Source organism: Pristiophorus japonicus, chromosome 15 (assembly GCF_044704955.1).
Source record: "Pristiophorus japonicus isolate sPriJap1 chromosome 15, sPriJap1.hap1, whole genome shotgun sequence".
NCBI classification, from domain to species: Eukaryota; Metazoa; Chordata; class Chondrichthyes; family Pristiophoridae; genus Pristiophorus; species Pristiophorus japonicus.
In genome coordinates, this window is record NC_091991.1 from 70,883,175 (window position 1) to 70,903,668 (window position 20,494).

The window sequence follows — 20,494 nt, forward strand, 5'->3', positions numbered from 1 at the left end:
TGAGCAAATATTGGGAAGTCCAAATTGTAATGGACACCATTGGGTTATGTTGAAGAATCTCTTTTATAAACAGGATTTAAAATTTTATTTCAGTTACACTTCATTTTATATGTCTCTCAAGTCTCAGAAATTGATGTACAGGTACAACAAAGAATTAACGATAAACTATATAGATTTCAATTGGATTATTTTATTAATATACTTATAATCTATGATTATAGAATAGCATTGCATTTTATTCAACAAAGTTGAAATTTTTAATTGAAATCAGCACTGAAGCATTGCTGCCTAACATAGCACATTGAAGAAGTTGATGAACTGCGACTTTCATTTAGCACAAAATGAATTTGTAATTACGAGGTCATTCGCGGGAGTCAAGCCTTGCATCATGCAAGTTTGCGCATAATTCAGTATCTCAGGAATCTGAGAAAAATAGCTCTTTCCCAAAGTGTGTCGGTGCTTGATCTTGCGAATAAACGTGAACTCATAACCCTGCATGGTGAATAACAACATAAACCTATGTAAGTCACTATGATGATTTTGAGTTGAAGATTAATAGATAAGGTTTTCTTTGATATATTGTAAATATATATCTGTACTTTTCATCTGTACCATGGATGTTAAAAGCCCTGACCCGTCAAATTTAGTGTAAGAGTAAGAGTCACTATGGAATGAAAGGGTAATGAGTGCATGGAAAGATGACAAAAACGGGAAACATTAGATGAGCAAGGCAATGAGCCTCACAACCTAGAGAGGGAAGACAAATGAACTAAGGGAAAAGGCAAAGAATTAGAGGGAACAACAGTAAGAGATTATAGAAAAGGAACAATAACAAAGCCAGTGCTAAAATAGGGGAAGAATATGCAGGTAAAAAGAAAGGGGAGAAATTAGTTTATGTACCTTTTCAATATCGGTAAGTTTGAAATGAGCCACAGCTTCTTCTCGTGTCAGGAGGATGCAGTTCCATGGTGACCACTCAGACAGTTTATTCCATCTTACCATTGTTAGTTCATTCAGATTCTTGGAAGCACTCAATGCAGACTGTGTTCCCCAAATACTGTCAACCAAATATTTCAAGTCTTGTTCCTGCCAATACAATACCTGGTTTGTAACTTCATTTCAAAATAAAAATAGCTGTTCAAAAATAATGGATCAAAAATGCAAAACCATAATCTTTATTTTTTTTTTAAAGTTCAGAACTAATTTTATTATGATGGTGTCAATCAAAAAGGAACTCTTGTTCCGTCAACAGCACAAAAACTGACCATTCATCTCTGCTTTTTGTGAAATCCTGTAGTGTGCAAAATTGCAATTTAAAAGTAATTCACTGTATGTGAAGCATCTGAGAAGTGATGAGGTGCTTATAAATACAGGCCTTTGGGATATGGGACAGAATGCCAGAAAATAATGGACACGCTTAGCATTTTCTTGACCCTGAGTGTTTCCAGTATGCTTTGTTTTTATTTCAGGTTTCTAGCATCTGCAGTATTTTGCTTTTTAGGACATTAAACAACAACAACTTATATTTATACAGTGCCTCAATGTAGTGAAACGTCCCAAGGCGCTTCACAGGAGTATCATGAGATAAAAAATAGTTAATTAGCTCTACAATTACCTCCAGCAGGTACCTCGAGAAATATTTTCCTCTATTTGCCAACCTTGGAAAACAGGTTTAGAGAGAGTATAAACCAAGCATACGAGGTTTATATTCACACATATTTTCACGAACATTAGTGGAAAAAAAATTTACTCAACAGTGTTTGTTTAAAATTTGCTGCAGCAAAAGTCATAATGTACCTGCAATATGAATGCTAGCTGGGCTCCAACTCCGAAATTTGCCTCAGCTTTCCTCAAGCGCTTAAGCATCAGTTTGTACTGGGTCGATTCTTCACGATGACGAGCTTCATTATCCATCTTAAAGCATTGTCGACATATATGAAGATTCTCTGAAGTTAGCGACAAGGGGAACTCTGTGGATGGTAAATAACTTCCACAACTTGAACAGAAGTAAATGTTTTTGCGCAATTGCATTGGATCCTGTGGAACCTATGAAAGAGATTAAAAGTTCACTTTACAGAGCTAAAAAATATCTTCAACTCCTCCCACTGTACCCAAACAAAAAATAGGGAGGAAACTCCTCCAGTGCTACTCTTTACACAGCAACAGATTTACCTTCCACTAAAAATGGAAACTAATATTACAAGTCTCCAATACAAAAGTGAAGTTAAATTAGGATTTTTACGCTGCATTTATGTATAGACCAACATAAAAGCGCTGTGGAAATCTTAGTATAAAACAATCAAATGGTCACTGTTGGTGTTGGTTTCAGTTAATATATTCCATTACACTTAACCTTAGTACAACATCATAACACACACTGGAGCCATTAAACTAGAAATGAGTTGGGGCAGCAGTATCACCGGAAGTGCAGCACAGTCCAACACTTTGATCTCCTCATGACCTGTCCCAAATTACAGTGGATGAGGATCATTAACACATCAGGAGTCCTATGCAAGTAGTGGCACATTTAGCAATAACAGTGGAATCTTCTGCCCCTTGTGCTAGGAAATGAGATAGGAACTTGCAATTGCTTCCATGAATTTCTGTCTGGTTCTGTATTCTTTATGTTCAATTTTAAGGAAGGACTGGATGGGATATTACCTTGAGAGACAGCAAACTCATCTGTACCTACTAAAGCCATGCCCCTGTTGCTGGGTATTCCTTCAGCATGTCCACATCTCTGTATGGGAGCTGACCTCTGGGCAACAATGCGAGCCGAGAGGTCCTGCAAACTAGTTCTCTCTATCCAATCCTTCCAACCCCTTGAAAATATTGAAAATGGATAAAACAGCCTGCTAGAGACTGAAGTCTAAGGCCTCTATAGTAGCAGTGTGAACATTAATGATAGCCACTCTGATGCGGTACACAAGCTCTTTCATAAGAACATAAGAACATAAGAATTAGGAACAGGAGTAGGCCATCTAGCCCCTCGAGCCTGCTCCGCCATTCAACAAGATCATGGCTGATCTGGCCGTGGACTCAGCTCCACTTATCCGCCCGCTCCCCATAACCCTTAATTCCCTTATTGGTTAAAAATCTATCTATCTGTGATTTGAATATATTCAATGAGCTAGCCTCAACTGCTTCCTTGGGCAGAGAATCCCACAGATTCACAACCCTCTGGGAGAAGAAATTCCTTCTCAACTCGGTTTTAAATTGGCTCCCTCGTATTTTGAGGCTGTGCCCCCTAGTTCTAGCCTCCCCGACCAGTGGAAACAACCTCTCTGCCTCTATCCTGTCTATCCCTTTCATTATTTTAAATGTTTCTATAAGATCACCCCTCATCCTTCTGAACTCCAACGAGTAAAGACCCAGTCTACTCAATCTATCATCATCAGGTAACCCCCTCATCTCCGGAATCAGCCTAGTGAATCGTCTCTGTACCCCCTCCAAAGCTAGTATATCCTTCCTTAAGTAAGGTGACCAAAACTGCAAGCAGTACTCCAGGTGCGGCCTCACCAATACCCTATACAGTTGCAGCAGGACCTCCTTGCTTTTGTACTCCATCCCTCTCGCAATGAAGGCCAACATTCCATTTGCCTTCCTGATTACCTGCTGCACCTGCAAACAAACTTTTTGGGATTCATGTACAAGGACCCCCAGGTCCCTCTGCACCGCAGCATGTTGTAATTTCTCCCCATTCAAATAATATTCCCTTTTACTGTTTTTTTTTTCACCGAGGGCTGTGCTACAAATAGACCAATAGCCTTGGTACAAATATGGACAAAAGAGCTGAATTCCACAGGTGAGGTGAGAGTGACTGCCCTTGACATCAAGGTGGCATTTGACCAAGTGTGGCATCAAGGGGCCCGAATAAAATTAAAGTCAATGGGAATCGTGTAAAATTCTCGACTGGTTGGAGTCATACCTAGCACAAAAGAAGATGGTTGTGGTTGTTGGAGGTTAATCATCTCAGCCCAAGGACATCGCTGCACGGCAGTGTTCCAGGCCCAACCATCTTCAGTTGCATCATCCATGACCTTCCCTCCATCAGAAGGTTAGAAGTGGGGATGTTTGCTGATGATTGCACAGTGTTCAGTTGCATTCGCAACCCCTCAGATAATGAAGCAGTGCATACTCGCATGCAGCATACATGGACGACATTCAGGCTTGGCCTGATAAGTGGCAACTAACATTCATGCCACACAAGTGCCAGGCAATGACTATCTCCAACAAGAAAGAGTCTAACCACTTCCCCTTGATATTCAACAGCATTACCATCACCAAATCCCCAACCAATATTCTGGGGGTCACCATTAACCAGAAACCTAAGTGGACCAGCCACACAAATACATTGGCTACAAGAGCAGGTCAGAGTCTGTGTATTCTGCAGCATGTATCACCTCCTGACGTCCCAAAGCCTTTCCACCATCTACAAGGCACAAGTCAGGAGTGTGATGGAATACTCTCCACTTACCTGGATGAGTGCAGCTCCAACAACACTCAAGAAATTCAACACCATCCAGGACAAAACAGCCCACTTGATTGACACCCCATCCACCACCTTAAAAATTAATTCCCTCCACCACCGGTGCATCGTGGCTGCAGTGTACACCATCTACAAGATGCACAGCAACAACTTGCCAGGACTTCATCAACAGCACCTCCTAAACCCACGACCTCTACCACCTAGAAGGATAAGGGCAGCAGGTGCATGGGAACACCATCACCTCCAAGTTCCCCTCCAAGTCATGCCCCATCCTGACTATATCGCCGTTTCTTCATCGTCGTTGGATCAAATTCCTGGAACTCCCTCCCTAACAGCATTATGGGAGTACCTTCACCACATAGACTGCAGTAGTTCAAGGATGTGGCTCACCACCACCTTCTCAAGGGCAATTAGAGATGGGCAATAAATACTGACCTTGCCAACAATGCCCACATCCCAGAAACAAACAAAAAAAAGAGGTGCCCTACACTCCATGGTAGATTTTAATGCAGAGAAGCTTTTTTACATGACGGGACAAATGGACTTATCCACATTCATTGTAGGATCTTGCTGGATACTTTGCATATTCTCCATTAACTGCAGAAAACAAATATCATCTTTCATTTAAATACAGGGTACATGAGGTCTGAATCCCTATGCCCTGCAGCTAATGAAGAATATGAACTGACCATCCAGCCAGCAGATTGCTGCACTTACCACCTACTTCTGCTCGCTTGTGCTTAATATAACACCTGGTGTACCCACCTCAAACTACTTAAATCTTGCAAAATGGATTTACTTGTGTTAGTGCTTATGATGGGTGGAGTGAATGATGCAGGGTGCTGGCTGGAGTCAGTGGGAACTGCAACTGCTTCTTGTGGTGTACCGAGAACAAAAATTGTGCTTCTTAATTCATACTAACCTACTACCTCTATGTACTAATTGTTAATGATTCCCAGTTTGATTGCTTCAAAAGAACGTATGTGTCATGTTTGCAACCTTCACATAACTGTAACCTTTATATAACAACACTGTACACTGTATACACCTGAGTAATGCACACCTTGACCACAGGGGGTGAACTTGTGGGAGACACTCCTCACCTGGTCATCCAGGTATATAAAGTGAGGTCCACGCAGGGTCAGCACTTCTTGGTCCTGGGAATAAAGGTTCAGGTCACGTAGTGACTTTGTCTGCAGTACATGCCTCATGTGATTCTATAGTAAGGTGTAAGGACACCACATTTGGCGACGAGAAACGGGAATCAGCGACCCACGAGGATGGCCACCGGTAGCACAGAGGAACGGTACTGTGTTGGTGAGGACTGGGATGATTTCATTGAGAGGCTCCAGCAGAGCTTTGTCACGAAGGACTGGCTGGGAGAGGAAGCGGCTGGCAAGCGGAGGGCGCACCAGTTGTGAATCCAAGACGTATGCGCTGATGAAAGACCTGCTCGCACCAGAGAAGCCGGCGGACAAATCTTTTGAACAGCTCAGCACTCTGATCGGCAAGCACCTCAAATTGGCGAGCAGTATACACATGGCCCGGCACCAGTTCTACACACACCGATGTCGGGAAGGACAGAGCATACCGGACTTTGTTGCAGACCTTCGGCATTTGACCAGCCTCTGTAAGTTCACAGACGCCTGCAGGGGGGAGTTGTTAAGGGATTTCTTCATTGAGGGCATTGGTCATGCCTGGATTTTCAGGAAGCTTATTGAGACCAAGGACTTAACTTTGGAAAGGGCAATGTTGATAGCTCAGACCTTCATGGCAGGGGAAGAGGAGACCAAGATAATTTACGCGCGCAGCCCTGGTTCCAACGTGGCGATGGACCAGGGAGTTAACATTGTAAACGAGATTCAGAACCCCGCAGGCAGGCAAGGGCAATTTGACACGGCCCAGGCAGCAACAGACTCTAGGGTGGGCCAGCAACAGAGACAATGGCAGGGGGATCGGCAATTCACGCCATCACAAGGGACAATACATCCCGGGATGGGACCATTGACACTCAGCAACAGAGTGCTCAGGAATAATCAAGGAGACAATCAGAGAGGAATGCCTGTTAACAGTTCCTTTGTTCACAACAATTTCAGCTCATGCTGGAGGTGCAGTGGCAGACATGCTGCGAAAACTTGTAGGTTTCAGCAATTTATCTACAGAAACTGTAACTTCAGTTTCTGGCCAGAATGTGCAGAAAGCCCGTAGCGAGGCTAGTTCACGAGGCAGAGGAATCAGACGAGGGGTCTGCAAGGCAGGGTAATGCTTGGGACAAAGCTATGGATGCTGCAGTCCAGCGGGTTCATGTGGCAGACGTCCACAGCTCGTATACCAAAACGCCAACCATGATGATGAAAGTTCTATTAAATGGCATCCCAGTACACATGGAGCTGGACACAGGAGCCAGCCAGTCACTTATGAGTGCCCAACAATTTGAAAAACTATGGCCACTCAAAGCTAACAGGCCTAAACTGGAACGCATTGACAAGCAGTTACGGACGTACACCAGCGAGATCATCCCAGTACTAGGCAGTGCAAACTTGGTGGTCACACACAATGGATCGGAGAACCGGCTGCCACTCTGGATTGTCCCGGGGAATGGTCCCGCGCTCTTGGGGAAGAGCTGGTTAGCCAAGATGAACTGGAAATGGGGGTATGTGCATGCCATTTCATCTGTCGAGTGAAGCTCATACTCACAGGTCCTACAGAAATTCGAGCCACTTTTTCAACCAGGTGTCGGGACTTTTAAGGGCACCAAAGTAGTGATATGCATCACCCCGGACGCCAGACCAGCGCACCACAAAGCCAGAGCCGTGCCGTATGTGATGCGTGAGAGAATTGAGAGTGAGTTGGACAGGCTGCTAAGAGAGGGCATAATTTCGCCTGTTGAATTCAGTGACTGGGCAAGCCCCATCGTTCCTGTCCTTAAAGCCAATGGCTCGGTCAGGATTTGTGGCGACTACAAGGCCACCATCAACCGAGTGTCACTACAGGACCAGTACCCGCTTCCGAGAGCGGAGGACTTTTTGCCATGCTGGCAGGTGGCAAGCTGTTCACCAAGTTGGACCTCACTTCAGCCTACATGACTCAGGAACTAGCTGAAGAATCCAAGCTTCTGACCATCATCACTACGCACAAGGGGCTATTCGTTTACAACAGGTGTCCATTTGGCATTCGTTCAGCGGCCGCTATCTTCCAGAGGAACATGGAAAGCTTGCTTAAGTCTATCCCTGGAACAATTGTATTCCAAGATGACATCCTAATCACGGGTCGAGACACCGAGGAACACCTCCACAACCTGGAGGAGGTGCTACGCCGACTGGACCAGGTAGGCTTGTGACTAAAGAAGTCCAAGTGTGTGTTTTTGGCCCCAGAGGTCGAGTTTTTGGGCAGGAGGGTTGCCGCAGGCGGGATCCGGCCTACCGAATCCAAAACGGAGGCGATCCGTCGTGCGCCCAGGCCCGGCAACACATCAGAGTTGCGGTCATTTCTGGGACTATTGAACTACTTCGGGAACTTTCTGTCGAACTTAAGCACATTGTTGTAGCCGCTGCACGTGCTCCTGCGTAAGGGTTGGGAATGGTTTTGGGGGGACTGTCAAGAACGGGCTTTCAATCGGGCGTGGAATCTGCTTTGTTCCAACAAGCTGTTGACCTTGTACAACCCCTGTAAGAAACTGGTTTTAACATGTGATGCATCATCCTATGGGGTTGGGTGCGTGTTGCAGCAGAGTAACGATGACGGCCAACTCCAACCTTATGCCTCCAGGTCGCTCTCCTAGGCAGAAAGGAGATATGGGATGATTGAAAAGGAAGCACTCGCATGTGTCTATGGGGTGAAAAAGATGCACTAGTACCTTTTCGGCAGAGGGTTCGAGTTCGAAACGGACCACAAACCGTTAACATCCCTGTTGTCCGACAGCAAGGCTGTCAATGCGTCAGCTCGCATACAGTGGTGGACCCTCAAGCTGGCTGCGTATGACTACACCATACGGCACCGACCAGGCACCGAAAATTGTGCTGACGCGCTCAGTAGGCTCCCACTGGCGACCACCGAGGGGGCGTCGGAGCAAAGCGATGGTTATGGCCGTTGAGGCTTTCGACACCACAGGCCCCCCCCATCACGGCCCCCCAGATCAAAATCTGGACCAACAGAGATCCCCTCATATCCCTGATAAAGAAATGTGTCCTGACCGGGGATTGGGCGCCCGCACACAGAGCGTGCCCGAGGAGGTCAGGCCGTTTCACAGACGGATGGACGAGCTCTCCATTCAAGCCAACTGCCTGCTATGGGGCAGCCGGGTAGTCATGCCCCAGAAAGGAAGGGAAGCATTCATCAGGGAACTCCACAGCGAACACCCAGGCATCGTGCTAATGAAGTCCATTGCCCGGTCACATGTATGGTGGCCGGGAATTGACTCAGACATGGAACACTGGGTTCGCAGGTGCACGACGTGTGCTCAGCTGGGAAATGCCCCCAGGGAGACCTCACTCAGACCGTGGCCCTGGCCCACCAGGCCATGGTCACGTATTCACGTAGACTACGCGGACCCGTTCATGGGAAAAATGTTCCTGATTGTTGTTGATGCATACTCGAAATGGATCGAGTGCATCATATTGAATTCATGCACGACATCCACCACCGTGGAGAGTCTGCGTACGGTCTTTGCGACCCACGGCTTGCCGGACATCCTGGTTAGCGACAACGGCCCGTGTTTCACTAGCTATGAATTCCAGGAGTTTATGTCAGGTAATGGTATCAAACACGTCAGGACAGCACCGTTCAAGCCGGTTTCCAATGGCCAGGCGGAACGTGCGGTTCAAATCATAGAACAGGGCATGCTCCGGATTCAAGGACCCTCCCTTCAGTACCGCCTATCGCGCCTCCTGCTGGCCTATAGGTCCCGGCCGCATTCGCTCACGGGAGTTTCGCCAGCGGAACTACTCATGAAACGCATGCTTAAAACACGGCTGTACCTCATTCATTCAGCCCTGTCAGACAGTGTTGAGGGCAAGCGCCAATCCCAAATCGAGTGCCATGATCGCAACTCAGTGGGGAGATGCATAGAAATCGATGATCATGTATTTGTTCTCAATCATGCTTTGGGACCCAAGTGGCTTGAGGGTACTGTAATTGGCAGAGAGGGGAATAGGGTCATAGTGGTTAGACTCAACAATGGGCAGATATGCCGCAAACATCTGGACCAAGTAAAGAAAAGGTTCAGCATAGATACCGATGAACATGAAGAAGAGCATGAGATGTCACCCACACCACTGCCAGTGGACGAGCAACAAGGACATTCACCAGCATGCACAGTCCCTGCGGCCAGCCCGGACAGGCCGGAGTCACCTCAGGCGACAGAGACGCATGCCAAGGCCCAACCACCAGAGCCCCAACTGCGGTGCTCTACGAGACAGCGTCGACTGCCTGAAAGACTCAATCTTTGATCCAAAGACGTTGGGGGGAGGTGATGTCATGTTTGTAAACTTCACATAACTGTAACCTTTATGTAAAAACACTGTACACTGTATACACCTGAGTAATGCACACCTTGACCACAGGGGGGTGAACTTGTGGGAGACACTCCTCACCTGGTCATCCAGGTATATAAAGGGTGGTCCCATGCAGGGTCAGCACTTCTTGGTCCTGGGAATAAAGGTTCAGGTCACGTAGTGACTTTGTCTGCAGTACATGCCTCGTGTGATTCTATAGTAAGGCGTAAGGACACCACAGTAAGGGTTTAATGTTATAGGCTCTTCCCTGATTAGCAGGTACCTGCTATTATGTGCTGCTTTGTCCTTTAAGCAGAGGGGTTGGATGTGTCAAAAACAAACATGGTAACATCCAAGTGGCTATCCTGCAGCCCATTATGGCTGAGTGGGCAGATGCATCAGGAGCGGCGAGATCGGGGCGAAGGAGCTGTGAGAGACTGTGGAGGGATGTGATCGGGGCCCAGGGGAGGCATGAGTTCGAGGCCAGGGGCCCTGGGGCAGCACGGTACAGCCCACACTGTTATATGTGTGCGTACTAGATCTATGCAGCAGAGCAGGACTCCAGTTGTCTTGGGTAATCCTTGTCACTGGACCAAGACCTAGCTCTGTCAAGCCCGTGTGGTGGCTGGTGTGCAACGGCCACCACACATTAAAAAAATTCACGCAGAGACATCTTCCACCCTTCAGGATGTAGTTTGGGTTCTTCATTCGAAACACCTGTGAGCTCATCCTTTTTTTGTTGTGGAAGCACGTCATTCTCGTTTCGAGGGACTGCCTATGATGATGGCTGAGTACATAAACATACATCATGCATTTTTATGCATACATACACATTTTGTTAGAAGGATATTTTGGGTAAGGCTCTTTAAGTAAATCAGTGCAGCAAGCATTTAGATATATTCCAGGTACAATGCATGCTCTACTGCAGAATGGGTGAAGATGGTAAACATAAAGAGTTGCAAGATAATCAGCGTATGAGGAAACGGTGTACAGTAACACACACTTGGTATATGGTAAGAGTAAGTAGTCTTACCGTGGCCAATTTGGAGTGGTCTCTAAAAATCTTGCAAATTTGCAACCAGGCCTCTGAAGTTTGGAAACAGCGTTCACTTGGAATGTCACTTCCTCCAAGGTGCTCTGTGCCCACACATCTGCACCATTGAGCCATTGTTTTCAAATGCCTTGAATATGTTTCTCACCAAAATCTTCGAAATGCTGCTGCAGGACTTTAAATTCCTGTAGCATCATTCCTCTCTCAAAACACTGAGCTCACAATTGCTGATATATTGCATGTTGGGAGCTCACAGGAACATACAACAAGAATAGGGCATTCAGCCCCTCACGCCTGTTCTACCTTTCAATCAGATCATGGCTCCATTTACCCAGCTTTAATCCACATCCCTGGATACCCTTATCTAACAAAAATCTACTGCTCTCAGTCTTGAAAATTTCAATTGAAATACTATCCAGAGCCTTTTGGGGGAGTTCTAAAGTTTCACTAACCTTTGAATGAAAAAGTGGTTGCTGATTTCACTCCTGAATGGTCTAGCTCTAATTTTAAGATTGTGCTCCCTTGTTCTGGGTTCCCTCACCAAAAGAAATATCTGTACTGACCCTGTAGAATCCCTTTTTCATTTTAAACACTTTAACTAAATTTAACTAAATTCAACACTTGAATTAAATCACCCTTCAACCATCTAAATTCATGAGAATACAAGCCATGTTTATGCAACTTCTCCTCATAATTTAATCCTTTAAGCTCCAGTATAATTCTGGTGTATCTATGCTGGAAAGATGTTTCCCCTGGCTGGGGAAGTCTAGAACCTGGGGTCACAGTTTCATAATAAGGGGTCGGCCATTTAGGCCTGAGATGAGGAGAAATTTCTTCACTCAGAAGGTGTTGAATCTTTGGAATTCTCTTCCCTAGAGGGCTGGGAATGCTCAGTCGTTGAGTATATTCAAGACAGAAATCGATAGATTTTTTGGATATTAAGGGAATCAAGGGATATGGGGATTGTGCAGGAAAGTGGAGTTGAGGTAGATGATCAGCCATGATCTTATTGAATGCCAGAGCAGGCTCGTGGGGCCAGATGGCCTACTACTGCTCCTATATCTTATGTTCTTATGACCCCTTACAAAGCCAATAAATATATCCTTCCTGAGGTAGGGTGCCCAAAACTGAACGCTGTAATCCAGATGGGGTCTGACCAAGGCTCTGTACAATGAAAGCATAATGTCCTCTCCTTTGTATTCCAGCCTCCTTGAGATAAATGCGGCATTTAAGATTACTTTTTGTACCTGTGCACTAGAGTCTTATTGATTTATGTATCTGGACACCCAAAAGCCTTTGCTCCTTCACAGTTCGTAACTTCTAGGCGTTAAGAAATTATGGTTTGTCTTTCTTGGATCCAGAGTGGATGACCTCACGCTAAATTCCATCTGCCAATGTTTGCCCACTTACTTGTTCTATCTATGCCCTTTGTAACATCCTGCTCCCATCTACACAACCTACTGTGCCTCGTAATTAATTGTCAATTGCAAACTTGAATATAGAACTCTTTATTCCTTCATCCAAGTTATTGATATATATGGTGAAAAGCTGAGGCCCGAGTACAGATCCCTGGGGAGCACCACTTGTCACATCGCACCAGTCAGAGAATGTTCCCTTTATCCTTACTCTTTGTCACCTACCTCCCTACCAATTACCAACTCATGTCACAAGGTTATCTCCAATTTTTTGCTAATAATCTCTTGTGCAGAACCTTATCAAATGTTTTCTGGAAGTCAATCTAGACAATGTCCATTGTCACTCCCCTATCTGCCATGTTAGTGTCACCATAAAAAAATTAACTAGATTAGTCAGAAATGACCTGCCCTTCACAAATCCATGCTGACTCACTTTGATCAGCTGACTATACATGGATATTGGGACATGACCCAGGAAGACTCAGCAGGGTCAGATGTCTGCAACTCGGCACAGACCCAGTGAACAAAGGTCTCACTGCCTCTAGCCAGACATTGGAAAGTGAAGCATATGGGATCACTTTTGTAACAATAAAATGGCATAAATGCACAAACTTTCACATCTGAATCGACCACTGCCCATTAAAATCAAACTGGACTTTTTTGTACCTTAAGGAATCTGGCAACTTCGGGATTAAATGTTGGTGTTTTGATGTACTGAAGAAAGAGTGTTGATATTCTCTGTCTGAGTCCTTCTAGGTAAGATTCCTTTACTTGTCTCATGAGAAGATCTGCCTCTCTGTCAATCAATTCAACAATTTCCTGTGTTAACTTACAGTCATGTTCCTGTATAGAAAAAAAAATATTAGGGCTTGACTGTAAGAATTAGATGATATAACCATAAACACTGTAAAGCTTTTGAGGACAAGAACAGAAATATTTCAAAATTTAATTCAAACTGTGCCATGGGAATGGAAATTAGTTAACATAATACCTTTGCTCAAGAAGGAATACAACGATAAACCAGGCAAACTCTTAGAATCCATAAATCAAAATAAAGTTAGATGAAAGCATTTGCATTTATATAGTGCCTTTTGCGATAGCCAATTAAGTATTTTTCAAGTGTAATCACTGTTGTAATGTAAGAAATGCAGCAGCCAATTTGTACGCTGCAAGGTCCCAATAAAATAAGTGAGCATTTAGATGTGCATGGGTTAATCAAAGACAGCCAGCATGGATTTGTTAAAGGCAAGTCATGCTTCATAAATTTTGTTAAGATTTGTTTTTGAAGAGGTGACTAATTGGATAGATAAAAGGAGATATAATGTAAATACGTTTTCAACATGACGTATTTACTGAGGTGTACGAAAGCATGGGCCTTACGCTAAACATCAGTAAGACAAAGGTCCTCCACCAGCCTGTCCTCGCCACACAGCACTGAACCAGTCATCAAGATCCACGTTGCGGCCCTGGACAACGTGGACCACTTCGCATACCTCAGGAGCCTCTTGTCAACAAGAGCAGGCATTGACAACGAGATTCAACACCGCCTCCATTGTGCCAGTGCAGCCTTCGGCCGCCTGAGGAAAAGAGTGTTTGAAGACCAGGCCCTCAAAACTGCCACCAAGCTCATGGTCTACAGGGCTGTAGTAATACCCACCCTCCTGTATGGCTCAAAGACATGGACCACGTACAGTAGACACCTCAAGTCGCTGGAGAAATACCACCAACGATGTCTCCACAAGATCCTACAAATTCCCTGGGAGGACAGACGCACCAACATTAACATCCCCAGCATTGAAGCACTGACCACACTTGATCAGCTCCGCTGGGCAGGACTCCCAAAGCAAGTGCTCTACTCGGAACTCCTTCACGGCAAATGAACCAAAGGTGGGCGGGGGAAATGTTACAAGGCCACCCTCAAAGCCTCTCTGAAAAAGTGCAACATCCCCACTGACACCTGGGAGTCCCTGGCCAAAGACCACCCTAAGTGGAGGAAGTGCATCCAGGAAGGCGCTGAGCACCTCGAGTCTCATCGCCGAGAGCATTCAGAAATCAAGCGCAGGCAGCGGAAAAAGCGTGCGGCAAATCTGTCCCACCCACCCTTTCCCTCAATGACTATCTGTCCCACCTGTGACAGAGTCTGTGGTTCTCGTATTGAACTGTTCAGGCATCTAAGAACTCATTTGAAGAGTGGAAGCAAGTCTTCTTCGATTCCGAGGGACTGCCTATGATGATGATGATTTTCATAAGACATTCAATAACGCGTCTCACAAAAAGCTTGTTAGAAAAAAATGTAGATGTATGGTCTTATAGGAAATCCAGATAGATTGACAGATAGAAAAAAAAAATCAAGGGTAAATGAGTGTTGTTGGTAAATATATAAATGATTTGTACTTGTGCAAAGTGATTACAATCTTGCAATTTGTGATGACACAAAAGTAGGGGGTTTGCCAAACAGTGACGAGAATTGTAAAATATTTCAGGACGGGTAGATTAGTGGAATGGACAACCAGGAAGATGCAATTTAATTTGGATAAGTGTGACACAATACATTTTAGGAGGAAAAACAAGGACAGGGAATATATACTCAATGGAAAGGCATTGAAAGGTGTGGATGAATAGACAGACCTAAGGGTACCAGTACAAAAGTTTCTGAAAGTGTAAAATGCAGATCGATAAAGCCATAAAAAGGCCAACAGCATTATGGCACTTACAAATAAGGCATACAGTACAGTACAAAATAATGATACATTTGTACAAAACATTGCTTCGAGTATTGTGAGCAATGCTGGGTTCCCCATTATAGAAAGGGCAAAGGGAGCATGGAGAAATTATTTTTGGAGGAGTTGTGTGATACTGAAGCTATTTCTGTTTGAGCAGAGAGGACCAAGAGAAGATTTAAGAGAAGAATTTTGATAGAATGATCGGGGGGGAAACTATTTCTTCTGGTTGAGGAATAAGTTCTTATTTTACTTTTCTTCTCAACAGTTGATGCAGGCCATTCTGAAACTATAAAATAATCTGAAATAGGATACTACAGTGTCAGTCACTCTCCTGTCCATTGCTTGAGAAATGGGCCAGGATTTTTCTCTTTTCTCCTTCCAGTTTCATGGTGAATTGAGCAGGAATTGTGATGGGGATTCAACTGGCTTCCCTTGCATCCGTCACCACATCCTGGATTTTGCTGCCAGAAATGACAGACGTTGAATGTGTGCTGCATTCGTGGCGTCCAATTTAGCCAAGAGGGCTTGGTTCCAGAATAAAAGACCATCTTTTCCCATGCAATTGATAGCAGAACCATCACACGAGGTAAAGCGGGGACTTAAAAAAATATTTTCTTCACCTGGCACCAGTGACTACACTATACTGTGGCAGGAGCTACATGTATTTTCTTCTTCCCTTCTCCACCCATCCACCTCCTCTTCCCCCACCCAAGATAGATGATGCATCAGCCCCAGAAACACTGCTGAGTGCCTGTCACCAACATTCAAGGTATATTCAACATTAGCCTGAGTCCAGAAGATAAGCCAGGGTCAGACCAGGGGTATACCGGCAGGTATATGTCTCACCCCAACGTACTCCTGGCAGGAATCTTGCTGTTAGCAGACATGGGTAATAAAGTGTTAAAATGTGAAGTACTAACTTCAGCACACACGGATTGCTGTCAGTACGAGGGAAAGAAATAGCCCAATTTAATTTAAAGTTAGACAAGAACAAAGAACGTTAAAAGTTGTGTTTTTCATATCTACAATTAGGTGGGCAGACATCACTGGTTTCCACATCTTTCAAAAAAATGCATAAATAATTTTTATGTTTGTACTTATTCCTAAATTGTATAAACTCAATTAGTAAAATAAAATCATTAAAGCCCAATGCAGTACATCTTGCCCAAAACTAAAGCCCAAAATGCCCATTTACAGTCTGGGGTACACCACTTTAAACATCTGTAGTTATTTCCAATGTGATTTTCAATATATGTCTCTGAAGAATGACAGTAATTTCACCATCCATTTCGACAGCCATTTTTTTTTAAAATCATTTAAACTTCATCCTATCTGCTCATCCCTGAAAACACTTTTCCAGGCTTGCCTTTGGGTAATCATTTGAAAGAGAGCACCTAACGTCAGTAGTTTACTGTCTGCTGGACACCAATATAACCAGTTCTATACTGATTTTGAACACTTCCATACCTTGACTGTGTGTTTTAATGTTAAAAGAGCATCGAGCCGCTCATCCTGGGTCAGGTATTTCATGTTAATACTGTTGTAAATATCACGCAGCTCTCTGGCCCGAATAGTGAACTGTGTGTCCATTTCAGTGACTCTCCCATCATATGCTTTCCACCTTATAGGATCTGCACACTAGAACAATTCAAATATATTAAAAATTATTTTTCGCAGCTCACACTAAAGTGCTTTTACACAAATATATTTATAATTAAACTTCTTCCACACAACTTTGAAAACAGCCAATTTGGCGACACCATGTGGTCAAAAAAATGAATACCATCGTGTGATTTAAATTCTTTGAGTAACAAAGTAGTACATTTAGTTTATTTGAAGAGCACAGAGAAATAAGAAATGTTTGTGGTACAATATGTGTGTGTCTAGTTTTCACTCTTTAGTTTAAATTCCTAGTTAAAAGAAAGCAATATTTTGACGCTGGTGGATGAAAACATTAATGGTTATTTCAATGCTCAATAGATTAGCAAAACATCTGCCAAGGCAAATAAAATAAAGCAACCAAAATCTGATGACAGAAAACTGAAATTAACATACAACAAAATACCTGGTGCTTATTAAGATAATAAAAATCATGGAAAATTCAGCATTATTTCCACTCTGCAGTTGCTGCAAGGTGAAGAGCTTGACTTTCTCAACACTTTCCCGCATCTGCAATGATGAAATGGTGGTTGGCTGCTAATGTAAAAAAATAATTAATGTGTGGCTTTTTGCAAGAACTTACCTTTATGTCTATTTAACCTAATGGAATCCTACTATACTTAGAAGCTGATGGGATGTGAATCTGACTACTTTTTCATAAATATATTAGATGAAAGGGTGGCTTATCACATTCCTGTAACAAGAATTGAACCCAGTTTCTAACCTGAACTAGTATAAATTGTGCCACTTATTCAGTATACTCAATTTGGAAACTTTGGATTTTCAGTTTCATCGACATCATCATCATAGGCGATCCCTCGAACGAGGATGACTTGCTTCCACACCAAAAAGGATGAGTTCATAGATGTTTCAATGGACCCGATATTCCAGTCCTGAACTCCAGGGATGGAAGATGCCTGTGCGTGGATTTTTTTAACGTGTGATGACCGTTGCACATCAGCCACTACACGGGCTTGACAGAGCTAGGCCTTTATCCAGTGACAAGGGTAAACCAGGACGACTGGAGACTTGCTCTGCTGCACAGACCTAGTGCGCACACATATTGCAGTGTGGGCTGGCCCTTGCTGCCCCTGGGCCCTCGGCTCTTCTGGGTCCCGCACACTCATTTGCTGCACCTCCACCACAAAACATTCGCTGCACTTCCACCACGATCTCTCACCGCACCTCCGCACCAAACATTTGCCGTACCTCCGCCACACTTATTGCACTCATAACCACACAATGCTCTGGAGAGATTTGGAATTTAGGGCTAGAATTTCCAGTGCTTCACCACCCGGTTTTTCAGTTTTATTGGCCGTTTTGGGCGAGAACCGGGTTGGGAAAAATTCCACAGTTGAGTTATGCCAGCGGTTTCAAAGTACCACTGGGGAGCGGACTGCCAGCGTGCATGGTCCATAGATCGCCATCGCCCGATTTTTGGCTCAGTGGTGACCCGTAGGTAAGTTGGAAAAAAAACGCCCACGAGAATCAGCAGAACTGGATGGTAAATAAGTAGCCCTGCAAGAAAAGGTAAGTAACTGTTTGTTTTACTAATTATTTTAAAATTTTCTTGCAGTGATTTAAGTGAAAAGGGTCATGAGAATGTTTTTCTGATTTTTTATTTTATGTTTTTTGAAAAAGCAGCCTCAGTGTAAATTTTTAGTAAATTTATTAATTATCGCCCATTTTTTTTTAAAAGAACCGCCCAATCGGCCCAAGATTCCATTTTTTCACTGAGCATCGGGTATAAGACCCATTTTTTTCGCTGGGTGGATTTTTTTCTTTTTTGGGGGGAATTTTTCGCCAGCAATAATTTTGGGAATCTTAGCGGTATTTTGGGCGGCAATCGGGTGCTGGTGGATTGTTTGGAAATTCTAGCCCCTAGTGTCTAATAAATTGGATCCCGCTAGTTCTGGAAGTACAGAAAAACTTGGAGAAATTGTACTGGGGTGCCAATGAGCAAAATATAATTTTCCCATCGACTAATATGTTTGAACTACTTTGGTTTGGTAAGTGACAACAAAGCCTATATTTAAACTTTTGCATTCAAGAACGATTTAGACTTTGGAATCAAAAACACAATTTCTAAATTTGCAGATGACACCAAATTGGGGGATAGTCAATACTGAGGAGGACAAATTACAGGAGGAAATTAATAAAGTTGCACATTGGCAAATGAAGTTGAATGCAGATAAATGTGAAGTATTACATTTTGGTAGGAAGAATAGGGAGGTCCGTTATTATTTGGAGGGTGTGAGTCTAGGTGGGGTAGAAGAACAAAGGGATCTCGGAGTACAAATACACAAATCACTAAAAATTGTGATACAGGTTCGCAAGGCCATTAAAAAAAAGGAAATCAGCATTAGAGTTATGCGAAACCTGTATCGAATCTTGGTTAGACCATGCTTAGAGTACTGTGTACAGTTCTGGTCACCTTATTATAAACAGGATATAGAGGCGCTGGAGAGGGTGCAGAGATTTACAAGGATTGCACCAGAAATGCGAGGGTATACATATCAGGAAAGGATGAATAGGCTGGGTCCCTTTTCTCCTGAAAAAAGGCTGAGGGGTAAACTAATAGAGGTCTTTAAAATTATGAAAGGTTTTGATAAGAGTAGATACAGAGAGAATGTTTTACCTTGTGGGGAAGAGCATAAGTAGAGGTCATCAATACAAGATAGTCACCAAGAAATCCAATAGGGAATTCAGAAGAATCTTCTTTACCCAAAGAGTGGTGAGAATGTGGAACTCACTACCACGGAGAGTGGTTGAAGCGAATAGTATAGTTTCATTTAAGGGGAGGCTAGACAAGTATATTAGGGAGAAGGGAATAGAGAGTTATGCTGATGAGGAAAGACAGAGGAGGCTCGAGTGGAGCATACACGCCAGCATGGACTGGTTGGGCCGCATGACCTGTTTCTGTGCCTTATATCCTTTGTAATCCTATATAACAAGAGTTCTAGATTAAAAAAAACTCCATCTAATGAACTTTTGCTGTTACTTTTTACTGTTCCAAGGGGTACCAGAGATACAGTTGTGTGGATATCTAATTTCCCTGCAGCAATGCCTGACAAATAATTCACAGCCTTAATTGATTAAATTCATTCAAATAAAGTGTGATTTTATGCAAAAATTATTTCAATAAATATATTGCCACAATGACCTTATTCAAAAGAATCTGAATTAATTTTGGTCCAGTCTCCTTAGCAGCATCAATTCTGTGCCGAGCAATAGATGCAATGAGCTGTGCTTCTTGTTCCAGGAGCGTGTAAAGAGCTGCTTTTCTCTCTGGTCCAGTAAGAGTATGGTTTATGTTACTCCGCTCCTCCTGCTTCCACACTACATATACACAGACAAAGCACATATAGGTCATCTCATTTTACAGTCTCACTGAAACCTGGAAAATATGATTTTGTCATTAATCACCAGAAATGAATGATCAAATAAAACAATGAGTATTTGAAAAAAAATTCAGAACTACAGATGATCAGAATTTTCAACTGAGAAGGTGAATTTCACCTCTGACTGGAAGTGAAATGTCCCATTTTAAACATCCAATAACATTTATAACAAAAAAAGATTATGTGTACGCTGCAGGTGAAAGATTCTGAAGGGGATTGACAGGGTAGATGCTGAGAGGTTGTTTCCCCTGGTTGCAGTGTCTA

The 20,494-nt window shown here is 43.6% G+C and overlaps 1 protein-coding gene across 1 annotated transcript in view; it reads right to left on the reverse strand.

Annotated features, from left to right (window-relative positions):
- Window positions 1–231: 231 nt before the first annotated feature.
- The window catches only part of iqub (IQ motif and ubiquitin domain containing), a 122,715-nt gene continuing 102,452 nt past the window's right edge, over window positions 232–20,494 (reverse strand). Inside the window, exons 13-18 of the mRNA XM_070900586.1 lie at window positions 19,993–20,168; window positions 16,638–16,808; window positions 13,114–13,290; window positions 1,798–2,046; window positions 901–1,086; window positions 232–492 (exon numbers count right to left, since the gene is read on the reverse strand). Of these exons, the coding sequence (XP_070756687.1) occupies window positions 328–492; window positions 901–1,086; window positions 1,798–2,046; window positions 13,114–13,290; window positions 16,638–16,808; window positions 19,993–20,168 (1,124 nt within the window). The 3' untranslated portion in view covers window positions 232–327. The remainder of the gene's footprint in view (window positions 493–900; window positions 1,087–1,797; window positions 2,047–13,113; window positions 13,291–16,637; window positions 16,809–19,992; window positions 20,169–20,494) is intronic.